The 24,262-nt window shown below is 37.0% G+C and overlaps 1 protein-coding gene across 1 annotated transcript in view; it reads right to left on the bottom strand.

Annotated features, from left to right (window-relative positions):
- The window catches only part of LOC129227526 (macrophage mannose receptor 1-like), a 147,018-nt gene that overhangs the window by 91,412 nt on the left and 31,344 nt on the right, over positions 1–24,262 (bottom strand). Inside the window, exon 4 of the mRNA XM_054862101.1 lies at positions 13,642–13,740. Within this exon, the coding sequence (XP_054718076.1) occupies positions 13,642–13,740 (99 nt within the window). The remainder of the gene's footprint in view (positions 1–13,641; positions 13,741–24,262) is intronic.

The raw sequence follows: 24,262 nt of genomic DNA, 5'->3' as shown, positions 1-24,262 counted from the left end.
AAAAACAAATAAAAGGGGGCATTCCATCTGGAAAATTTTCAATTCCTTAAAATTGCATTTCACTGCGGTAACTTTGTACTTAATGTCTCACTAGTTAGGAATTCCAGCGAGTTACGGGACTACTAGATGGTGAATCAATATTTTTCATTACAAGCGCCAGTGGAATGAAAGGGCGAGTAATATCACTGGCGCCATCTGTGTAGAAAATTCGAAAAAATGATTGCAGTATGTTTTTCCAAAAAAATCTGGTGAAAACAGAACCAGATACATGTTAAATTTTCTATGAAATTCTTTATGCACAAAAGAGCGAGCTCAAATTCTCATTCTTTTTCAAGGAATTTTGGGGCATTTAAAAACAAATTTTCACAACATAAACGCTTAAAACTAGCGTTTGTACGTGTGGGGGTGGGGTGGAGGGAATAATAACTACAGTAGAGTCTCGATAATCCGAGTCTAGAAAGTTCGAGGTTCCGCTTAATTCGAGGTGATTACTTTATATTTTCATTTACATTTTTCAGTTCCAAAAAAATGATTTTCATAAAAATCTGAAAATACTTTCTTTTCCTACCGTTACACTTACTTAGCTAGATACAGTAATTAGTAAAAAAAGGCATTGAGAGGTTGTTGTCAACAACACCCCTCAAGTGGCACGATAAACGTGTAGGCAATCGACTGCACAATATGAATGAGCAACTGCATTGAAGATGATAACTTGATGAGTGAAAGTAACATTGATTTGCCGCAAAGAACGTCAAAACATGCCTTTTGGAATACCTGATGATAGTCAGCAAGAAGTTCCGTCTAGAACTTTACGAGCCTACTTTCCCGTATACCCATACTACTTTTTAGTACCTGATCAATATTCTCAAAAATAGCTAAAATCGCAAATTGCTTCAAACATATTTTTTAAATATTTTAAGCTAATTTCTAAGAATAAAATATTCCTCACTCATATAAAAAATAAAAAACCGAACAAATAAAATAGCAGCGCCTTTTAAACAAAGCAGCTAATACACTTTTTTCCATTTAAAAAAAAAATCTTTAACAGCTTTCAAAACGAAAAAATAATAATTAAAATTAATGAGCTCATTAAAATAAATACATCATATAAAAAAATCGTTTCTTTTTCCCCTGTTGCCAAAAATAATTTTTTAAATGAATTAATACACTTACGAAAAAAAAATAAAAACAATAAAATGTCAACTTAAAGAAATACTTTTCATTGTCAAAAAAAAAAAAAAATCGTCTGCTCATATCTTTATGTAGAAACATAAATGACTTCGAGTTTATTCGCCGAAAACTGAATACGTAAATTAAAACTTTAACGTGCAATTAAAAACAAGTCATATCAACAATAATTATTTCACTGTTAAAACCATAGCTGCGGAGTCGGAGTCGCAGTCAATCTCATTTTTGAATAAATGAGTCGGAGATTAATTTCCAAAAATCGGAGTCAGTCATTTGTCCTCCGTGTATAAATTTTTGCCAAAGCTACGAAGTCAGAGTCGAAGTCGGGAGTCCAATTAATTGTCGGGCACAGGAGTCGGATTCGGAGTCAGGTGCTCCTAAATTCTCGGAGTCGGAGTCTGAAGTTTGGTGTCAAGAGCTATTTCCAACAAAATTTGTTTGAAAAAAATCCGCCTTCAAGTACGGAATCTACATTGACTTTCAGTTTCCCCGTAGGCGCTAATGTTAAGATATTTGAACTGTTCTAAATTGAACGGAAAATTGTTCAAATCAAAAAGATATTTTATATACAAGTTTTTCATCAAAAGCTTTTTCTTACAAAGTTTGTTTGAAGCAAATTCGCCTCACACTTCGGAATTGCCTTGAATTTCCCCGTAGGCGCTAATGTTAAGTTTTTTTGAAGAGTTCAAAATTGAACAAAAAAATAGTTCAAATCAAAAAGTAAAATATGGGAATGAGGTGTCCTCGCCGAGATCTTTCGAACAAAAAAAATTTAGTTCGAATCGGACTGTTCATTCAAAAGTTATTAAGGGGGAACCGACAGACAGACTGACAGACATTTTTTCTCATTTCATCCCTACTTTCCAATTTTTAATTTTTCGATCTTTATTTAATTATTTTATTTATTTTTGACTTTTTTTTTGTTTTTCGTGATATTTTAAAGATGCATTAAGCTTTCTTTCATGCTTTTTTCTTTTTTCTGACTTTTACTGGGAAAGTAGGCTAAAAAGGAAGGTTCAAAACTTGACGCCTCACGAGTAATGTATACGAAAGACGTAACGGAAATCTTATACAACTAACCGTTTTTGTGGAATGCGAGATACATATGCTTGCAAGCACACAAATACTAACGTTATGACAAACTCATCGAAATGAGCTCGGGCAACGATTCGGTCAAATATATGTTTGGTTGCCTACAAATTTGCACAGGTAAATACGTACATGCAGACTTCGTGGAAAAAAGTCCAAATTAGTTTACAGGTAATTGAAAACTAAATTTATGTAGAAGTTTCAGTGATAATTTTTCACGACAACCATACTGCTTTCTTTGTATAAGGAAGTAAAAGGGGCTGCTCCTTACGTCCTGGAAAAGTAAAAAATTAAGCTAGAAGAATTTTCCGGACAATCCGAGTTTTCAGTAATCCAAAACCTCTGATTTTCGAGACTGTACTGTATTTGAACTATTTTCAGATTGAATTTAAAAAAAATCTTTGAGTACAAAAAACAAACTCCTTCTCTACACCACAACACCACTGTTATCCGCCGAGACATGATATACAGCATCCCCGTGTAGGGACGCGTTGCAAAATTTAACATGATGAGTTTTTAAGGAATAGGACCGTAACCAGACTTTTGGTTCTAGGAAGGTTTTACCAAACACACATCTCATGTGATTCATTTGATCAATGAAATTTTGCTTCATTAAAATACTCTATTGATTTTTGATCCAATAGGTTACTTAAATGAGGGATGCTGCTTTGAGGGCAAGAACTGAGATAATGGAAAAAACAACGTATGTATTAAATGAAGGAAAGAAATCATATGCAGGGTGTCCTGAAAAAGATTGACTGCATGAAAACGGTAAATAATTTTAAAAAATAAAAAACTCTTGTAGAATATTTATGTGGTTGGCCGGAAATCCCCCCCCCTCCCCCCCCCGAGTTCGAAATGTTAGTTGAAAAATTTCTCAATAGATGGCGCTGCAGATAGTAAGCTCGTAACAAAAAAAAGATAGAAAATTGCATCATAATTTTTCGAAAATAATGAACAAAAGAACCAAACAATATTTTCAAACAATCGTCGACTGTAATCAAATGTCGAAATCGGAGGAAAAACCGGTGAATTTCAATTCTTTTTTAACTTCGTAGCTTAATATGTGCAACGCCATCTATTGAAACATTTTTGAACTAAAATTTGGAACTCTTGAGGGGAAAAATTTAGCGGCCACCACGTAAGTTTTCTGGAAGAATTTATTTTTTATAATTAACCGTTATGTTATAAATTTTTGAAAACAGTCAGTCTTTTTCTCGACACCCTCATGTGTACCGTACACAACTTCACCCCTGTTAAGTATTAAAAGTTCTACATTTCAAGTTCATTTCCAAAGAGACAATCAAACAATATATATATTTAGATGCGGATTTATACAAGATTCAGTAATAACCTCAAAGATTTTCGTGTTAAGTTTCGTTCAAATTTGAAAATTGCACGAAAAACTGTTCGAAAAAAAAAGCATTCTTTCATATTCTTGGCGAAAGAAAATTTTACACGCAAAGCATACTTTTGAAATTCAAAAATTATGTCAGACAAAATTTCAAATAATCAATTTGGACAAATATTACGAAAAGCAATGCAGTAAGTAACGTAGAAAAAAAAAAAAAAACCTTACCTGCATGTTTATCTGGAGTAAACACAACTAAAATTCTTATTTTGATCATTTTGCTCTACTTTCCTCATGATAAACAACGGATTGAAGGAGAATTTTACCCATAGCAATTGAAAATTCACCCTTTAAGGGCAAGCCCGTCACTTGGGCCATTGGGGGGGATCTAAATTGACACCCCCTGGATTTGAGAAACGAAATGTAAATGCGCATTTTGCATGTATTTCGGTATTTTCCCCCATAAATCCCCCCCTCGAAAATTTTTTGAAATAACGGGCCTGTTTAAGAAGTAATTACAAGACACTTTTGCGAACAATGCATATTCTGATTTCCAAATCATATGTCTAGGACTGTTATCTCAAAGTGTATTTAAAAAAAAAAAAAACTAATAGAAAAAAAAAACTAATAAAACTTAGAAGAAAGAAGTAATGCAAGTTTTGTGCTAAGATAATGTTACACAATGTTTCTTCATTTTTCATTAATAGACAAAATTAGTGGAATATTTAATCCTCACGTGAAATATTTTACTAATTTGAAATGACTCATATGGCTCCCTTAATTTCGTAATTTCCCCCTGTTGAGAAACCCTAGCTTTGATTTGATCCATCGCCATCAGATTAGCGCTGTCGTCCTAACTAAAACTTGAAGCGTGCATTTGTGAGAACTCGTTTTATGAAGTAATGCGATCGGCATTTTGAAACACGGGGTATTTAACGTACGCACCTCTTAGGGCAGTACGCGTTCATGAGATTGCTATGCTATTACCAGCAATGGAAATGAAACGTGAGATTACTTTATACTAATACCTCTTTTATCACATTTTTTGGCTGGTTGTAATATTATTTTTTCTTTTTTTCTTTGAAGAAAGAAAAACGATGTTCACAATGAAGGACGCAGTGGGAAAACAAATATCCTCTTAAAAGAATAGCGTTTTCATGAGTTTTTTTTTTTCAATATATAAAAGCATACTGAGGTGGGGAACACTGTTTAAAAGTTTGACATCTGTGTTGCTGATTCTGAAGTTCGAATAAAGAATCATTTTTTAGAACAGTGGTTTCCAACCTTTTTCACATCGCGAACCTCATTTGCAAATTTTATCAACATTGTATACACCCCCTCCCCCATATGTATGTTATTATCCACACAATGTGTGTGTTTTACATGAATACTCAAGGTGTTACTTTTGCAAATTAACGCATGTAACACACATCAAAATTGTAGAAATCAAAAGATGGTAGGGACTATAAATTTTAATATCAATTTAGAAATTTTCAAAATTCTCGCACTCAAATATTGATTGAAGAAATTTTACGATCTACTGTACATTTGCGGTTAATACGAACAATAAAATGTTAAATTTAGTAAATTTACAAAAATTAGCAGTAATGCAATGAGTAGTGCAACATCATGAATAGTGCTTATAGAAATAAGAGCTCAATGACAATTTTAAGAATTTTTTTAAAAACTGCATTTTTATTGCTTAAATTAATCATAATTGTTGTCTGACCACGGATTGTAAGGAAAGACAAACATCCGTTTTACAGCCAGAAATGGACGAATCTATTATTTTTTAGCGATGCCAGCTTTTGCAGAAGCAGTCTCATTCAAATGAGCGAAATACCGGCATCAAATTTTTACTTTTCCCCTCATTCAGATAGATTCGTCTTATCTGGACGTTTGCAAATTCCATACAATCCGTGGTTGGACAGTAAGATCGCTTGAAAAAATACCAATTACATTTTCTCATGTAAGAGTTTTAAAAATGAGCATCATTATATACCGTGTGGTCCAAAAGTCAGGACGAACATTAAAAATGAATAATTCGAAAACAAACAACGATTTAAAGATGCGGTTTGCACTAAACGGATGGGGGAAGGGAACCCGGATTTTGTTGGGCAACGAAAAAAGTACTATAGTGTTTTCCTCAGATCAAAGGGGGGAGTGGGGTACTTCCAGATAAAAGGGCACTTTAAATTTAAATTTTGTAACATAAAAGCGTTTTTTACATTTTTATATTGCATATGCCTCTAAACCTAAGTATTTTATAAGAGTAATTAAATTTCAAATAATTAAGAGCTTTTTTACGGTTAATTCGAAAAAATTAAAAAAAAAAAAAACCTGAGGAAATTAAAATCTATTCAAATTAAATTCTTGTGTACAGAGAGGCGAGGGAGTTTCGTTTCAGTTTTCGTTTCTTGCCTGAGCTCTCTCCCTCGCGCGCAAAGAAAAACTAGTATGTTGTGGCCATCACTAAACTTTCTTCTATATCTTTCTTGTGAATTCTGATCCCTCCCTATGCTTGAAAAGAATGCAATATTCCCAGCAACAAAAAAAAAAAAAAAAATGTGCACACAAAAACTTGACGACCGTCAGAATTCCTGAATTTTGTGAAAGCAAAACAAAGAACGACTTGAAAGTTATTTTAAAAGCATTGCTTGAATTAATTAGATGTTTTATTTGTTAACAAACATAAGATGGCAACAGTTAAAAATTTTAAATCATTGCGATAACATTTCCGATTATTTCCCAAAAATTAAAATCACGTGAAATAAGCAGACGACAGTATTACAATTTATTTTTCTTATTGTTGCATTTATAAAGCTATTTTTATTTACACAAAAAAAAAAATCAGCCCCTATGAAGCGATTGGCGCCAAAATTGAAACAACGCCTATTTACAAATAGATTCACATTTATTCCAAATTTCATCCAGAACGTAGCATTACTTCTTGAGATATGGCACTCACAATGAAGAAAAAGAACATTCGATTGCGCCACCCGCTTTTCAGCTTCTGACACCAAAATAAAATCAGCTGTTATACCCTGTAGGGGCTACTTTTCGATAAATTTTTGTTTAATCCCGTTCATTATTTCTTGAGATACAGCAGTCACAATTGACAACAAAAAATTTTCTACAGCTCAATCCCCGTTTGAGCTATTGACACCAAAATTGAATCAGTACCTGCACCTGTTAGGGGCAACATATGGACCAAATTTTGTTTGATTTCGACAGTTACTTGCTGGGGAATAGCAGGCACTTATAACTCAAAAAACGTCCCATTGCTCCACCCCCTTGGAGGAATTCGCGCCAAAAACCAATGGGCACAAGTTCACATAGCGGCACATATGTGTACCAAATTTCGTTCGATTTCATGCGGTAGTTTTTGCTGTGGAGCGACCACAAAAAACTGGTCACACACAGACGTGACACACACACTCACACACAGACATTTTCCAAAAATGATCGAAATGGACGCAGCACAACTCAAAACGTTCGAATCCGTCAAAATTCGAAATTCAAAAATTTGCACGAATCCAATACTTTCTTCTACATATTAGATATAGAAGAAAGTAAAAATTGCTTTTGTGGTTTTGTTTTGAAATAACTTCAAAGGGGTAAGGAAGGCGCATAATGTTCACTTAAAAGGGACAGGGCGCTGCACCCTCCTAAAAATACACTACAAATATGAGTATCACGGTCAAGAAACAGAGGTGAATTCTTCTTATTCTTCTTTTTTTTTTTTTTTTTTTTTTTTTTTTTTGTCTAATTTGAGCTTAAAACTTTTCTATTTCTATCAGCTGGCCCGTCCTAAAGACATTACAGCGCCTGTGCAAAAATTACCTGGCGCCCACTACCAAAAAATTGCGTATAATATGTTAAACATTTGGACAATTTATAATTAAGCATTGAGTGCTGATCATCTTAATTTTACTTCTACTCAAAAGAAAAATGACATAAATCCTGGCGCAGATGGAGTTTTAGGTTGATAAAATTACTTGTAACTAATTGTTTTTGATATTAACAACTATTAAAAAAAAATAAAACAGAACTACTTTGAAAACTGGTTTTAATATTCGCTTTTTACAGCATAACAAATTATTATGAAGGAAAATTGATAAATTTATTTTAATAAAACTTATTAATTTAATTTATTAGTTAATATAATTGATTTGATGTGTAAATTATAGTTGAACATTTTTTCAGCATTATACCTTATGGCATGGAGCAGGAAACTTTATGTGTTTATAAATATTATCAATAATCGCTGTATTTGCCAATAATGTAAGTATTTGACAGTTTACGATTAGGTTGGAAAGTTTTCGAGTTTTCGACTAGTTTTTGACATGTCATGTTAGAAAGGGGTTTTTAACCTCAAAAAACAAACTCTGATTATTTTGCTTTCTGTAAAAGTTTTAAATGTGTAAAAGTATTAATTATAGATTGGGTAATGGCTTATACATTTTTAAATATGCCTATTTCATATATTTACAAAAAAGGAAGAGGACCCTAAAATGGTAATATTGAAGATGATATCGAAGCGTTGGTACGAAATGTTTCGCCTGAACTAAACGGTTTTAAAAATAACACCTTCTTTTCCTTTTATTTTCATGAAACTCATGAATTTGGATTAACAACAGCGATCTAACTAAGTAAGTCATAAAATAACGATAAGAAAAAGAGAAGAAATAACAGGATGGAAACGAAATTGTGATTGTTAGAATCTGGATTTTATGCACAAAAAAATAGTAAAATATGCTTGCGAATATGCACTAAAAGTTTTAAAATATGCTTTTATAACACCGTAAGGCAAAAAAAAAAAAAAAAAAAAAAAAAAACAACTTCAAAATGTTTCTGATATAATTCTTACTGATTCTTATGCAAATTGACTCATGAATCCAAATATGACCACCTTTTCCCCTTTTACATTGTCGTACATTGTAATTTATTGTTACCAGATTTTGCTTACTATTGTACATAATTGGTATCTTAAGTTTAGTTTTTAATAATTTGTAGGAGAATGACGAGTCACAGTTATTGTAGTCATTGCAAGGTAAATCATATTTTAAATATTTCTGCTTTAATCTTTAGCGATGTATGTTTATAGAAAAATACTCTTTTTCTGTTTTAGAAACTGTCGTATGCAATAGCTATAAATAATACTCTTGACACGTATATTCTTTTATCTTCTAATACGTGAAATTATTAAAACGAACATTTGTTAAATTTACCTATTCCAAACTGATACGCATGCTTGTTGAAATATCTTCATTTATTTTTTACTTTTATTTGCAATTGTATTGATCGCTAATTGTATGCTCTGGAATTCAAAAATATAAGTGTAGAACATCAATTTAATTTCAAATTTATGACTTTTATCCTTGGAAGTGGAAAAAAAATAAGAAAAACGTATAACACAGTCCACTCGTCTCGCCTAAACATTTAAATTTCTATGAAATTTTTAAATAAAATTATAAAAAAAAATTATTTATATTTCAAAATAGTAAAATGAATGCAATATAATAAATTTTGGCAGAACTAATTCGCAATCTTATTGGCAACTTTTTTCCCTGCCCAAGTCATTCGGTCAAGAAATTCTCACCAAACACGGAAGAGGTTACCAAAATCATCCACGCAGATTTCAGCTCCAACGGGGGAAGACAAATTTTTTGCTCTGCTAGTCTTGGTTAGGGGAAGAGCTTCCTCCCCCAATGGTGCGATCTCAGGTCAGCCCGAAGAAAAATCCCTACCAGAGCGTCCCCCTTTCTAAATAAGAGGCGAGTTCATCAACTGTCAACTCGGCTTTCCCGATATCTATCGTTCATTGTTAAGCACTCCTCGCTCCATTCATATTGACAGTCCGAGGCAAGATGTCGCGGAGGCGAAATATGGTATGAACCCGGGCGCCGGCTTGCTCAAGGAATACATTCCTTTTACTAGTTATTATTTATATTTGAAAGGGATTACTTAGAAAATGTTAGGCAACAAATCCGTTTGATGACAGTTGCTATTAGTTAAAGAGAGTACAAAAACAAGCAAACTAGGGGACTGCGTAAATAGCTTTTACAGAAAGTTTGATAAACAATCAAGTCTGCAGGTTGCCAATGACAGTTATTTTGTTATTAGTAGGCCTTTATACTTGTAATCGAACTAATTGGTGGTAAGTTATTTAGAAAATGCAAGGAAAGTCTGTAAATATTAATGAAAAAAAGAAGCCCGGAGTCAGAGTAGGCCTGTTTCGAACGACTCTGGCTCCGAATCCTTTACCCCAAAATAAGCCCGACTCCGACTCCACAGCCCTGGTATAGTCAAAAACTCTTCAATGTAATCGGTTAATACCTACGGTTGTTTCATATTAAAGTGTTATTCCTTGAAATATAATGATTGTCCTGTATTTTTTTTTTTTAATCTTGTTCGTATGTCCCTCAGGCTTGACGATATTTGCCCACAATCGGAGCACATTTGAACAATTGAAGCCCCCTCTTTTTTTTTCAAGCACCATAAATGTAAATAGCTTTTTTGAAAATCTCATAAAGATCATGACACAAAGAAAATACTTCTATCATTAGAACACTTTGCCCTGAACAATTCATAACGTTCTTTGAAAAAAAAAAAAAAAAAAACAGATACGAGGAAAAAAATAGCCCATAGGTCCCTCTTTCACCTATACTCACCTGATATTGATTTTCAGTAAGACTGAACTAAACAATTGCTAAGCAAACAATTGAATATGAATAAACATTTGTAGCGTAGTACTGAACAGAATTAAATTTTGCTTACGTCCAAACATAAACTATGATTTTTTGAAAAGGAATTTTAATATGTAATTTCTGAAGTAAAAATTGAACTCCTTATTGCGAAATTATATTCCTGAAGTGCGAAGAAAAATTTAGTTCATTCTGCTACAAAATGCTGCAGGCAGCTCGAAATTGAGAAGACCATTCCATGTTCAGCAAACCACAACAAAGATGCTTCAGTGGAAAAATCCAAATAACGCGTATTTGAATAGATAAAAGGATTCAAATCTCTAAAGAACAGGGCCGATATCATTGCAGTGAGCTGTCAATTTGAGTTCCACCTTGATGAGAAAGAAGGGGGGGGGGTGACAACAGGGTAGCTGGCATTTTCGGAGTACGTGCGCGTGGATGCGATGTGGCCAAATAGAGGAATTTCTTTACAGTGGGTCAGACGTTTTTAACTAGTGGGAGAGGGGCGTTCCTCTCCATAGGTTTAAAAAAAAAAAATCGTAACGTCTAAAAGATTTTTGATGCGTTTTCGTATAATACCTAAACCACTATGGATACGGTAAAGATTGTTTTTAATACCAAAGTATAATCCAGCCCAACAATAAAAACGTCATTTACTATATCAAAGATGAATATTTGATTTTTTTATGCATTATGAAATTTATAGTCGAAAAATATATTATCTGGAACCACATTATATTTAAATAGACAAACAATGTGAAAGAGATTTTATACTATCAAAAATTTGAGCTCAACATATGCAGTAGTTTCTATAACATGCTAAAATATTAATTTTTCTTCCACTTAAGGTCCGTATAATGTTTTCAAACGGAACCAGTGGAAGTTGATTTCAATATGAAGAAAGAGGCAATATAGTCAACAGAAGGATGTAATCACTTATATTATTGCACAAGAGTTGTTTTTAAACCACACGTTTTTGGTCGGGGGAGGGATGTAGAGAGGTGTACCTGGTATGGAGACAAACATTTTAAGGAAACCAAGAGTGCCAAACAAGCTGGTAGCTAATACAGAATCAGCACGGACCAGGTGCTATATCTGTATTAGCTACCAGTTTGTTTGGTAGCTAATACAGATATAGCACCTGGTGGTCATTAAGAGGTTTTCCACCTCCAATGCTCTCTCTCCTGTGCCATGCTAATGAGTGCTGCGAAGCACGAAACTGCAGTCCTCGGCTGGAATTGACTGAGCTGGAGGTGTGTATCAGGTTAACATATGTTTAGAAAGTCGATAAATCTAGTGAAAACTGCAAAACACTTCGTTGGGGTTGTTACTTTAAAATCGCGTACTCTGGGGAACTGTGGTTACTGATTGTAATTCAATCGACACGTGAAGATTCTTACACGAAACTCAGATTCTTACTAGTGCAACAGGTAGCAAATTTAAAGGACTGCCCGCTTTGGGCTTTGTTGCCCAGTGTAGTAAATTTTAGTCAATTAATATCTAATTTACAGACTACCGGTCAGATTTTCAATCCACTTGTAAAATATTCTTAAGAGCATTAAAAAATTTATTGCTCAAAAGTGGTTGAGGCTAAAATTAATTTCTCAAAATAATATGTGAAAAGACGTAATTTTCCCCCCACAGTTCGTAGTTTTAATTCAAAACATTTCCAATAGAAGGCGATGTAAACAACAACTCGGTTAGTCAAAGAAATGAACATAATCAAAAATCACAGTAAAAAACTTAGAATTTTGTAATGAATTTATTGCATCACACTTTTTTTTCCGCTGCAATTACATGTCGCGTATAAAATAAACTATTTTCAAAATTTCTTAATACCTGTCTAAATAATCAAGAGACAAACGCTAAACTGTAACCACAAACCTGCCATTGTTATGTATTTATTCGCAGAGCGCGTAATATTAATTAAATCTCAACATAATTCAGACAACTATTCCCCCCTCCCCTCCACACACCCTGCGTTCAACCGTCTGGGTTATGGAATTCTGCTTTAAAATGCACCAACTTCCTGTTAAATAAGTAAGAAATTTAAAATTCACTCCTTTGTGTCACATCACAATTTGAAACATTTGACACTGTTTCAAACAGATTTATTTCAGACGAATATGCTGCACCCATTTTTGTGGAGTTTCTACCTAGGCCGACTTATCCGACATTTTGGTTCCAAGACGGCTTTGGATCCAACCTGATTTCTAGTATTTATAATTACATTAAGATATTCGCTTTTTGCTATGTAGCAAAACGGTCGATGATTCTTTGAGTGAAACGTAACTGAAAGTCAATCTAGAAAGATAGCTAAGTTCACAAATTTAACGAAAATGTATCGAGAAATGTTTACTGTTATGAACCTCATTTTCATATCTTATTTTGTTTTCAATTTGTATTATTTAACTCTTCTCCAATTACAGAATAAACTAATCATACATCAAGCAGGCGACACATCTAAAGCTTGTGCACCAGCTTTCTCCAACGTGACTTTCGTGCAAATACTAGTTTTGGTAACCGACAATTTTGGAACCAAAATGTCGGTTAAGTCAGCTCCCCTTATATAGAAGCACTAGTGGTACCCGCACGGCTTTGCCCGTAATAGAAAAATTAAAAGGTCTTTTGGTTCGCCTGTATATTTACAAATAAGGTATGGTGAATTTTCTCGCCAATTGGCTTGTAACCATGTTACGGTTCCACGTTATGATAATTTCGTATCTCGCCAATTGGCTTGTGCCCATGCTACGGTTCCACGTTATGATAATTTCGTAATTTACTCGTCCATCTTATGAAAATTTTGTTCTTAAAATTGTAATAGAAAAAGAACCACATCGAATTTTCGAAAAATCGCTTCGAGGTGCACACCCCCATGCTACAAACTTAGTGCCAAATTTCATGCAAATCGGCCGAAAGGTCTAGGCGTTATGCGCGTCACAGAGATCCTGACAGATATCCTGACAGACAGAGGGATATTCAGCTTTATTATTAGTAAAGATTAGTGCAACGTCGAGGAATGCAGCAGCTAGTATAATGTGAAGCAAAAATTTCATAGTAAAAAAAATTCTTAAAAAAAAAACAATCATATTTAAATATTTGGTATCTAAATACTGCTACATCAATATCAAAAATGTTCTTAGCGCTAAAGCATCATGACTGAGTTTTACCATTAATCTGTTTTCATTACCTAATTTTCGTAAACATAACTTACCTTGGAAATTTCTGTTCGCGAACAAGCGCATGAAGTACCAGCAAACTCATAATTCAAATACCAATTTGTTAAAGCACTAGAGAGTAACTTACCTGACCAAATAACAAACTGCATTGCTCATTGGTTATATCTATGGTAAGGTTACGAACACAAGCATAGGAATAACGGTAAAAACACCAGTCTGAAGTCACCTGAAATGAAAGCATAAATTTTTTAGAACACTAAAAAAATTCCGAAACGTGACTGAATATTTCCGTGTAACGTTTCGGAATTTCAATGGTTTTTACCCACTTCCTGGAAAAATCAAGTATCATTGTCAAAAAGGTTCCTGAATTGCTACAAGTTTCCCGAAAGCAGACTTCTCACTGTTATGAAAAACATTTTTAGCTCCCAGTTTAAAGATTAACTGAGCGTATTTATAAAGTGTATCGGCACATCAGTTCAATAACGGCTTGTCCATGCTGGCTAAGCTCCCAAAGGGAGCGAATAAGTACGGACTACGTTGCTTCGCAAGAATTGCAAACGAGTAAAATACTCGTTTCTTACTTGCACTTCCTGCTTAGCTTTGGCCATGTTTGCAATACTGCTTATGGAACTTTCTTACAAACTCAGGAAGGGATGCCAAGCTATTATATTATACCTACTTAAGTTTATTTTAAATATTCAAGAGACACGACTGGGTTCAAACGGGAAGATTTTGGTATTTTTAAGGAGGCTTCCAGAATAATTTCAAGAGGGTTACTGAATTTTAGCGGAAAACGTCCCTGGTTTTTGCAAGATGAGTTACTGGCAGAAATTGGGCACATCAGCTGCCCATTATTTTCCAGGAACGTTTCTGAATCGTTTTACAGTGAATAAATGATAAAATAGGCGACTTTTTAAAATTCCTTTTGAAAAGAAGAGCACAAAAGTCATCTCTAACAAAAAATTGTACACATACTTGCCATGAAAATCCTGAAGTAAAGTCAAGTAAACTGAAATATCCCAAACTAAACTATCCTCATTTTTCGAAGAATATTTGATATTAGTGTTATTTTGCTTCCCTCACTTTTTGGTGTTGTTTTTGTCTTTTGTCAACTAGGCTAGCGATTCGGGGTGCGCTGCTTCACTTTTCCAACTGTACCATAATTTGGAGTGAAGTATGGCATCCACACTGTAAAAACGATTCAGAAACGTTCCTGGGAAATAATGGTCAGCTGATGTGCTCAATTTCTGCCAGTAACATATCTCTCAAAAATCAGAAACGTTTTCCGCTAAAATTCAGTAACCCTCCTGAAATTATTCTGGAAGCGTCCTGAAAAATTCCGAAATCTTCCCGTTTAAAGCCAATTGTCTCTCTGGAACTTTAGAGTAAACTTAAGTACGCATAATATAATCGCTTGGCACCTTCCTGATTTATCAAGAAAGTTCCAATAGCAGCAATGCAAGCATGGCCAAAGCTCAGACAAAATTGCTAGCAAGTATCAAGAATTTTACTTGCCAGCAATTCTGGCAAAGCTACGCAAACTTATTTGCTCCCTTGGGGAGCCTATTCAGTCTGGACGGGCTGTATAAGGCCCGAAGCCAATAGACTATATAAATACGCTCAGTTCATCTTTAAACTGGAAGGTAAAATATTTTTCACAACAGTGAGAGTCTGCATTCTTGCAAATTGTAGCAATTCAGGAAACTTTTTGACACTGTTACTTGATTTTTCCAGAAAGGGGCTATAAACCATTAAAATCTCGAAACGTTACACGAAAACACTAAGTAACGTTTCAGAAATTTTTTACAGTGCACAGTACACACATGCCGTAATAACCCGTTTATAGGGCAGGTAACCATTCACAGCATAAAAACACATTTGCACAAAAAAAAAAAAAAAAAGCAGGACAAAGACAGGAGATTGAGATAGTACATCCATGCCCAAGCAAGGATTCGAACTCAGAGCCTCCTCATCCGTAGTCAAATTTCTCTGAACAAAATGTTTAACTGATGGGATCATTTTTAGTGTTCGAAAGTAGAAAGGAACTTCTGGATGTGGGCGTATTGGTTGCGGTGCACTTTCGCCGGGTCGAAACAGCGCCTCGAATTTTTCGTGCTAGTATCAAAATGGTAAAGTAGACTAGACCAGGGGTTCTCAAACTTTTTCGGCTCGCGGCACCCTTTGAAGGATTAGAACTTTCTCGCGGTACTCCAGTCCATCTCTATTATATAAAGTAAGTTCACTAAATAAGACCATCCTGAGGTTCAAAAACGTAGTATCTCGCTCATTTACAGGGTCACTAGATGACTCATAAAAAATAAGAAAAAAATGAAACAAGTGAAAATGTAAGTTTTAATTATGTTTCCCAGCAGTTTTAACAAATAAAGATGGTTTAGCCTTGTTAGGAATATAAATTAGGCTTCAAGAACAATATATAACTTTTTCATACTAGTAACCTACAGTAATCTATGTAGAAATTAAACTTACTGTAAAATAAGGTCAGGTAATTTTGACATCACTCTTCTGTAATAACTTCTGTTTCCTAATTTCTGTTGCCTGGTAATTAGAAACTGCTTGTGGATAACACTTTATCATCAGTTAATGTTTTTGATGACAATGTAGTCACGATCTAGCAACTTTTTACAATGCTACATCAATGAGGAGATGACCTTATTGGTAACAATGACCTTATTTTGCACACCCACCTTAAATATATATTAGTCCCATGGACGCTTCGCGGCACCCCTCGTCATTTCCTATGGCACCCAGTTTGAGAACCTCATGACTAGACTAAATTTGATGACTGTGATAAACTGCGCCCAGAAATGGAGCAGAAGGGAAAAAGAAACGCAATCCTGTTGCAGAGTGCTACTACGTGGAATGAGCTGACGGTTGGAACTCAGAATCGTCAACAGTCAATCAGGACTTCAACAGGTGTGCAGCCGTCTGTTGTCAAAGACCAGCTGATTGTGCCCTCGTCTGTGTAGAAGAAAATGGATTAACACTAGAAAGACGGACGGGCCTGTGTGGCCCCTCGCGTAGTTTGTTGGCTAATAACTCGGATAATATCTAACGGAACTTAATGGAATTTTCTGACTTTTCATTATATGACACTATTTGAACGCTTGTTTAATCATTTAATCATTCGCCCCATAGTACTGTTACTATTGATCCTTATACCTAGAAAGACGGGAGGGGCCACAGTAGCCCCTAAGCATTTTGACAATTAAAAAATTTATTTTTTTCCTTTCTCCTAATTGTTGTAGCATTAAAAAAATGCCATTCACTCTAGTTTAACCTGTAACTTCCTCTTTATGCAGCCGATTGGATATCCAAATGCTATAAACAGTACCGACTGCTTACCATCCTAACGGTGGCCATTGCTCTTAGAAAGGAAAACTAATTCAACCTTTTGCCCAGTATAGAGAGAAAAACTAAAAATAATTAAGTTCTAAGTTTTTATTTAGTCATGAAAGAAGGTGTATCAGGCATGTCGACTCCCCCAGGAAGAATTTTTAAAAGAATTCACTCCAAAAATGGGTAGGGGCCACACTGGCCCCTTCAGTCTTTCTAGGTATACAGAAAATGTCAGTCGTTCTAGCGTTAATTGTAGTGGTTGGAGTTTCGCGCTACAAGTAGCGACACTACTGTAGTAGCTACGTTTTTTTAGTAGTTTGTAGTGTAAGCGCACTACTTTTCAAAAAAAAAAAAGTAGAGTAGCGAGTAGTTCGCTAGGAAAAAAAAGTAGTTTGAAGCGAGTTCTAGAAACTACTTTTGAACAAAGTTTCTAAAAATAAAAAATAAAAACCATCCTTTCAAAGGAATCTGACTGGTGCAAGTCTTACGCGATTAAAACTTGCACCAACCAGATTCGTAAAGCTGAAAAATACGAGCTGTCCTCTGACATAATGTTGACGGCATACATTCTATATGTTTGACGCCATTACTTTGTTTGGCGTAGAAACTTTCACATTTCCCCAATATTCGCCTTGAACAGAGCATGGCTTCGAAAGAAAGAAACGGAAATTTTCCGTTTCATGCAAACTTTGCCCGTTAATCAAAAAGCTTTCAGTATCAATGCTTCCATCCGCACATGCAGTCGAATCTCAACTAACGCGATTGATGTGTTCCAAAACTTTAGGTTGATATTTCGCGTTGTAGAAAAGGGTATCTATATGAATATTTATGAACATAACGATTAGTTTAGACACTTGAAAACACCCCTCAAGCTGTTTTAGCCCATTTCTTAATTTCACATTACCGAATTTAAACATAGAGAACCGAAATTTGACTGTACTTTTAAAAAAAAACTGTTGTTGAATAAAAATACGCTTATAGGATGCAGAAAAGCAAAAGGAGGGAATAGCACAAAATGAAACAGTATGTACGTTACGTATAGTATGTAGCAATAATAAAATGCAACACAACAATAGTACTATACACTATACAGTAGATATAGTAGTTTTATTCGACGCACCATTTAGTTAAAGAATATCGAAAAGCTGTACCTCATTTGTCAGAAACTTTTTGTTTTTCTTTCCATTTTCAAACTCAAGATAAACAGCTCGCTTATGTGAAATTTTGCTTAACGAAAAAGATGCTGAGTGACGATTTGTACGTTGACAATCCGATGTTTCGACTAGTGCGGTGTAAGGAATTTCTGTTTTTAGTGATGCTAAAGGGAAATTCACGAAACTAATATTTAATATCCAAGAAAGAAGGTGATACAAGCCCTGTGCTTCCACTACAAAAAATTTCGTGTTGCGGGTGAGGAATTCGCGTTATCTGCAAAATTCGTTTCTCGAAAAAAAAAACTTGCTATATAGCCATTTTACGTTAGTCGAATTGCGTTGTAGCCTGAGTTCACTGTTGCTAAAAATTGCGCATTGAAGTAAAGTAAGCATTTTTAGTTATTGTTACAAATCCTGTAAATAGTAATTATTGTAGTAACGTAACCTGTAAATAGTTTCCCGTAATGAATATACAACCCCTTTTTCATATGGCTAAAATATACGACCCCTATTCCCTTTTTGTTCATTGATAAAATTTGATAACGGTCAACGCATTTCGAGAAGCGTGTGGAATATTTGAGAAAATTCTTTTCGGTGTATTTAAGCCGTTAGCGATGGATAAACAGTTAGTTTCGATTGATTTTTTTCGAACTGAGAGCATTTTGCTCTGTTTATAGCGAGGCATTTCGCTGTGTTGTTTTCGTATTTGGAAGTAAATACGTGTGTAAACGTTGAGTTTACGGTGTTGTGTGATAATTGCTTAATTGCTGATGAATAATTTAGCAGTTGTTGAAGATCTTTCCTGTACATAGTGTAAATAAATTTCCTGTGTTTTTATCAAGAACTGTGTTTTCATTTCAAGAAAGTGGAAGTCGCACCGAATCCGTTACAATTTGGCGCCCAACGTGGGGCTACTTCTGGACTTTCTTGGAGTAAGTGTGACTTTGGACATTATTTTCATAAAGACTTTTTAAATTTGGACTCTGTTTTTATGGTGATTACTCGCGCAATGGATGAACAATTAAAACAAGTTCTTGACGCAATCACCTCTGTGAAAAGTGATTTGACTGCAAGTATGTTGGCAAATCAAGACCAGTTAAAAAGCGATTTAACGGTGCTGAAAAAGGACTTAACGTCTAACCAAGAAGAAATTAAAAACGACCTTATTTCGGTAAAGACTGTGATGGAAAATAAATTTAATGACATAGAGCATCGAGTTGATGCTATTGAAGAAAAATTTGATACCGTTGAAAGCCGATTCAATGCTGTAGAAAATAAATTTGAAGAAGAAGATAGAAGATTTCATCTACTTAAAGAAGAGATCGTTAAGGACGTGGAAAGGAGATTGGCGACCGCGGGAAGCAGCTCTGTACAGTTTGGCGCTCCCACATCGGTTGCTCGACCGTCCATTAAACTTGCCACATTTGATGGGAAAACTTCGTGGCAGGTTTACAAAACTCAATTCATGATAGTGGCGGAAGCGAACGGATGGGACTCTGCTACCAAGGCCTGTCATCTTGCAGCATCCCTGAGAGGTGACGCAGCGGACATTCTCCAGACCCTTCCGGACTGCCAGCGCCTGGATTTCGCCGCCCTCACATCTGCGTTGGAGCTTCGCTTCGGTGAGAAGTGCCAGAAAGATTTCAGCCGACTCCAGTTGAAGTCCCGTTTCCAGAAAACCGGGGAAACCCTGCAAGAGCTAGCGGCGGACGTCGAGAGATTGTCTCATCTTGCTTTTTGTGACTGCCCTGCTGATGTTCGAGACAACCTGGCACTCAACTACTACATCGACGGGGTTCGAGATCCGGAAATCCAGAAAGCTCTACGGATGGCGGATGTCAAAGACCTGAATTCTGCCGTTGTGTATGCGATGAGATACAAGGCCGCCCAAGAAGCAACCCGTGTGGATCGCCATCTAATCCGGACTCAGGAAGCTGATGAGTCTGATTCCAGGTCGTCCCACCTCGCTGAACTTGAGAGACAACTCGGTGACTTGACAAGACATTTGAGCAGCATAACAGCCCAAAAGAAACAAGAGCAGAAGTGCTGGAAATGCGGTAGTGAAGGACACCTGCGAAGGAGTTGTCCGGCTCGCCAAGCTACGCGAGGGAAGGAAATCACCACCACTAAAGCTCTGCAGATTTCCTCTTCTAGTAGTGGCAGTGATGGACTTTTCATTTACGCACATGTAAATGGGAACCCCTGCAGACTGATTGTTGACACTGGAGCCAATGTGACAATCATTAGGACAGATGTGGCTCGTGAATTTGGATTGAAACTGCTGTGGACCTCGCCACGCGTAAGTCTCCAGACTGTGACAGGTGACAAAATTGAGATTGACGGTAAAGTGGACTTGGAAATAGTGTTTGGGAATGCCACCTACCATCATACGGCATTCGTCGCTAATATCACGGACCCCTTCATTCTCGGATTGGACTTTTTAAAGAAATATGACTTCACTCTCGACTTCAAGACTAATGAGCTGCACTCGATGAGAGAAGACATAGCTGTTTTCCCCGCAGAAAGTGATGTAAAATCCGCTCATCAAATAATAGCCCGAACAGATTTATCGATTCCCTCAAGGTCAGAATCATTAATACCTGGCTCCATTGAAGAAACCAATAGTTTTCGATTTGGACTCATTGAATACCCTAACCTAAGCAATAGCCTAAAAGGAGTGCTGGTAGCATCTACGCTTGTGGACCTTTCTAAGGATGTAATTCCTGTGAGAGTCGCCAACGTGAGTGAAAGGCCAAGGAATATCCGAAAAGGTGAAGTGTTGGCAACTTGTACTCCAGTAAACTGCATCATTAGAAGAATCAATTCCCCTGAGACTGTGTCTTCCGAGTCCTTGACATCGAAGTTAATTGGGAGTGCACCATTAACGAAAGATCAAAGAACTGCTGCGGAACAATTGGTGGACGGCTTCAAGCATCTGTTTTCATCTACATCGGAGGATGTTGGCCGTACGAATTTAACGCAGCATAGGATTTACACTGGAGAACACCCCCCTATTAAACAGCATCCAAGACGACTACCGTTCGCTAAGAAGGAAGAGGTTGAAACCCTCCTGAAAGAGATGAAGGAGAATGATGTAATCGAACCGTCATCCAGTCCTTGGGCCTCTCCCATCGTCTTGGTCCGAAAGAAAGATGGCTCCACCAGATTTTGTGTCGATTACCGACGACTGAATGAAATCACCAAGAAAGACAGTTACCCTCTTCCACGGATAGACGATACCTTGGACACTCTTTCCGGACACAAGTGGTTTTCGACCCTGGACTTGAAGAGCGGCTACTGGCAGGTTGAGATACACCCTGAGGACCGAGAGAAGACAGCGTTTACAACTGGACAAGGCTTATGGCAGTTTAAAGTGATGCCCTTCGGCCTCTGCAATGCACCAGCTACGTTCGAGCGTCTTATGGAGACAGTGTTAAGAGGACTCTCTTACGAATCCTGTCTGGTCTACTTAGACGATATCATCATCGTGGGACGCAGCTTCGAAGAACATCTGGCAAATCTTAGGAAGGTGCTGCAAAAGCTTAAGGAAGCCAATCTGAAGTTAAGCCCGTCCAAATGTAATTTGTTCCGCCGGGAAGTGAACTACCTTGGTCACATCATCTCTTCTGAGGGTGTGCAAACCGATCCAGAGAAGGTATCTGCGGTCAGGAGTTGGAGTCGTCCCGAAAACATCCATCAGTTGCGAAGTTTCCTGGGGCTCTGCACGTACTACAGGAAGTTTGTGAAGGGTTTTTCCAACATTGCACGACCTTTGCATAAGCTGACGGAGAGCAAGCAAAAGTTTGAATGGTCCAAAGAATGCGAAGATGCATTTCTACGACTGAAGGAGGCTTTAACACCAACGCCTATCCTCGCCTATCCTCAGCCTGAAAAATCCTTCATCCTGGACACTGATGCGAGCAACGAGGGAATTGGAGCTGTTTTATCCCAAGAAATTGACGGAAATGAACATGTCATCGCTTACTGGAGCAAATGCTTATCAAAGTCGGAGCGAAATTACTGCGTCACCAGAAAGGAGTTACTGGCCATAGTGAAAGCTGTAGAACACTTCCATCATTACCTCTACGGCCGAAAATTTCTGCTTCGGACAGATCATGCCTCGTTAACTTGGCTTTTGAACTTCAAGAATCCGGAAGGCCAGATAGCCAGATGGATACAGCGGCTCCAGGAATATGACATGGAGATCAAGCATCGAAAAGGGTTATCTCACGGGAATGCTGACGCTTTATCAAGGAGACCCTGTCCTGAGAACTGCCACTATTGTTCCCGAATCGAGGAACAGTATGGAACGACTAGCCCTACCGCCTATCAGGTGACAGTGACTCCAATATCATCAGAACCTGATCCATGGAGTGACGACCAAGTTCGAAAAGATCAACTTGAAGACCCCGACATAAAACCAATTTTGGAGTTCATGGAAAGTGACAGTCGGCGACCTAGCTGGCAGGACGTTTCCATCTTTAGTCCTGCAACAAAAAGATACTGGGCTTTATGGAATTCACTCCATTTACGGAACGGCGTACTGTACCGAAAATGGGAATCTGATGACGGCAAAACGTCTAGGTGGCAGTTACTACTTCCCCGATCAAGGATTTCAGATGTTCTGAAAGAAATACATAGTAGTGCGACTGGAGGACATTTTGGTGTCTTGAAAACCCTTAATAAAGTTCGGGAGCGCTTCTTCTGGAGCAAGGCGAAGGATGATGTGGAGAAGTGGTGCCATTCTTGTGACGCCTGTGCTGCTCGTAAAGGACCGAAGAAGAGAAGCAGAGGGAAGCTACATCTATACAACGTTGGAGCTCCTTTCGAACGAATTGGGATCGACATCCTGGGTCCTCTACCAAGAACTGCTGATGGGAACAAATACGTTCTTGTTTCCATCGACTATTTCACGAAATGGCCCGAAGCGTATCCCATTCCAGATCAAGAAGCTACCACCGTAGCAGAGACTCTAGTCCAACATTGGATCTCGAGATATGGAACACCTTTGCAGATTCATTCCGACCAAGGGAGGAATTTCATCTCTGCTGTTTTTAAGGGCCTATGTCAAATTCTCGGAATTGAGAAAACTAGGACAACACCACTACACCCACAATCGGACGGCATGGTGGAGAGATTTAACCGCACAATCCTGAATAATCTCTCACTTATGGTATCCAGAAATCAACAGGATTGGGACAAGAAGCTACCTTTGTTCCTGCTGGCCTACCGCAGTGCTGTCCACGAGACTACCGGATATGCCCTATCCCAGATGCTCTTCGGACGAGAGCTTCGGCTACCTTGTGATCTCGTCTTCGGTCGTCCTCCGGATGCGCCTTCATCGCCTGAGGAGTACATCCAGGATCTCCAGGCCCGGTTGGAAGACGTTCATAACTTCGCACGAGAGCGAATCAACATCGCGGCGGAGAAGATGAAGCCCCGATACGACACAAGGTCTACTGGACATGAATTCAACGAAGGCGACAAGGTTTGGTTATGGAATCCCATCCGACGGAAAGGTCTTTCACCCAAATTGCAGTCGCATTGGGATGGACCCTACAAAGTCGTTAACCGACTAAATGACGTCGTAGTGAGGATCCAAAAATCACCTAATGCAAAACCTAGGGTTGTACATTATGATCGGTTAGCCCCATACTATGGCCATAGTTCATGAGTATTACGCAAACAACCATGGTTGATAACATAAAAGTTGTAGATAATTTTTGCTTTTAATGTTTAGTAATATTTCTTGTTATTATTGTATTTTCTGTATCTGTTAGTTATTAATTAATGTGTATATTTGTGAACATGTGATAGAAGTTTGGCACCCTTTCTGGGGATTGTACTGCCCGGGACGTGCAGTCCTTAGGAAGGGGGCAATGTTACAAATCCTGTAAATAGTAATTATTGTAGTAACGTAACCTGTAAATAGTTTCCCGTAATGAATATACAACCCCTTTTTCATATGGCTAAAATATACGACCCCTATTCCCTTTTTGTTCATTGATAAAATTTGATAACGGTCAACGCATTTCGAGAAGCGTGTGGAATATTTGAGAAAATTCTTTTCGGTGTATTTAAGCCGTTAGCGATGGATAAACAGTTAGTTTCGATTGATTTTTTTCGAACTGAGAGCATTTTGCTCTGTTTATAGCGAGGCATTTCGCTGTGTTGTTTTCGTATTTGGAAGTAAATACGTGTGTAAACGTTGAGTTTACGGTGTTGTGTGATAATTGC

Source organism: Uloborus diversus, chromosome 8 (genome assembly GCF_026930045.1).
Source record: "Uloborus diversus isolate 005 chromosome 8, Udiv.v.3.1, whole genome shotgun sequence".
NCBI classification, from domain to species: domain Eukaryota; kingdom Metazoa; phylum Arthropoda; class Arachnida; order Araneae; family Uloboridae; genus Uloborus; species Uloborus diversus.
This window is presented reverse-complemented; position numbering and strand designations above follow the sequence as displayed.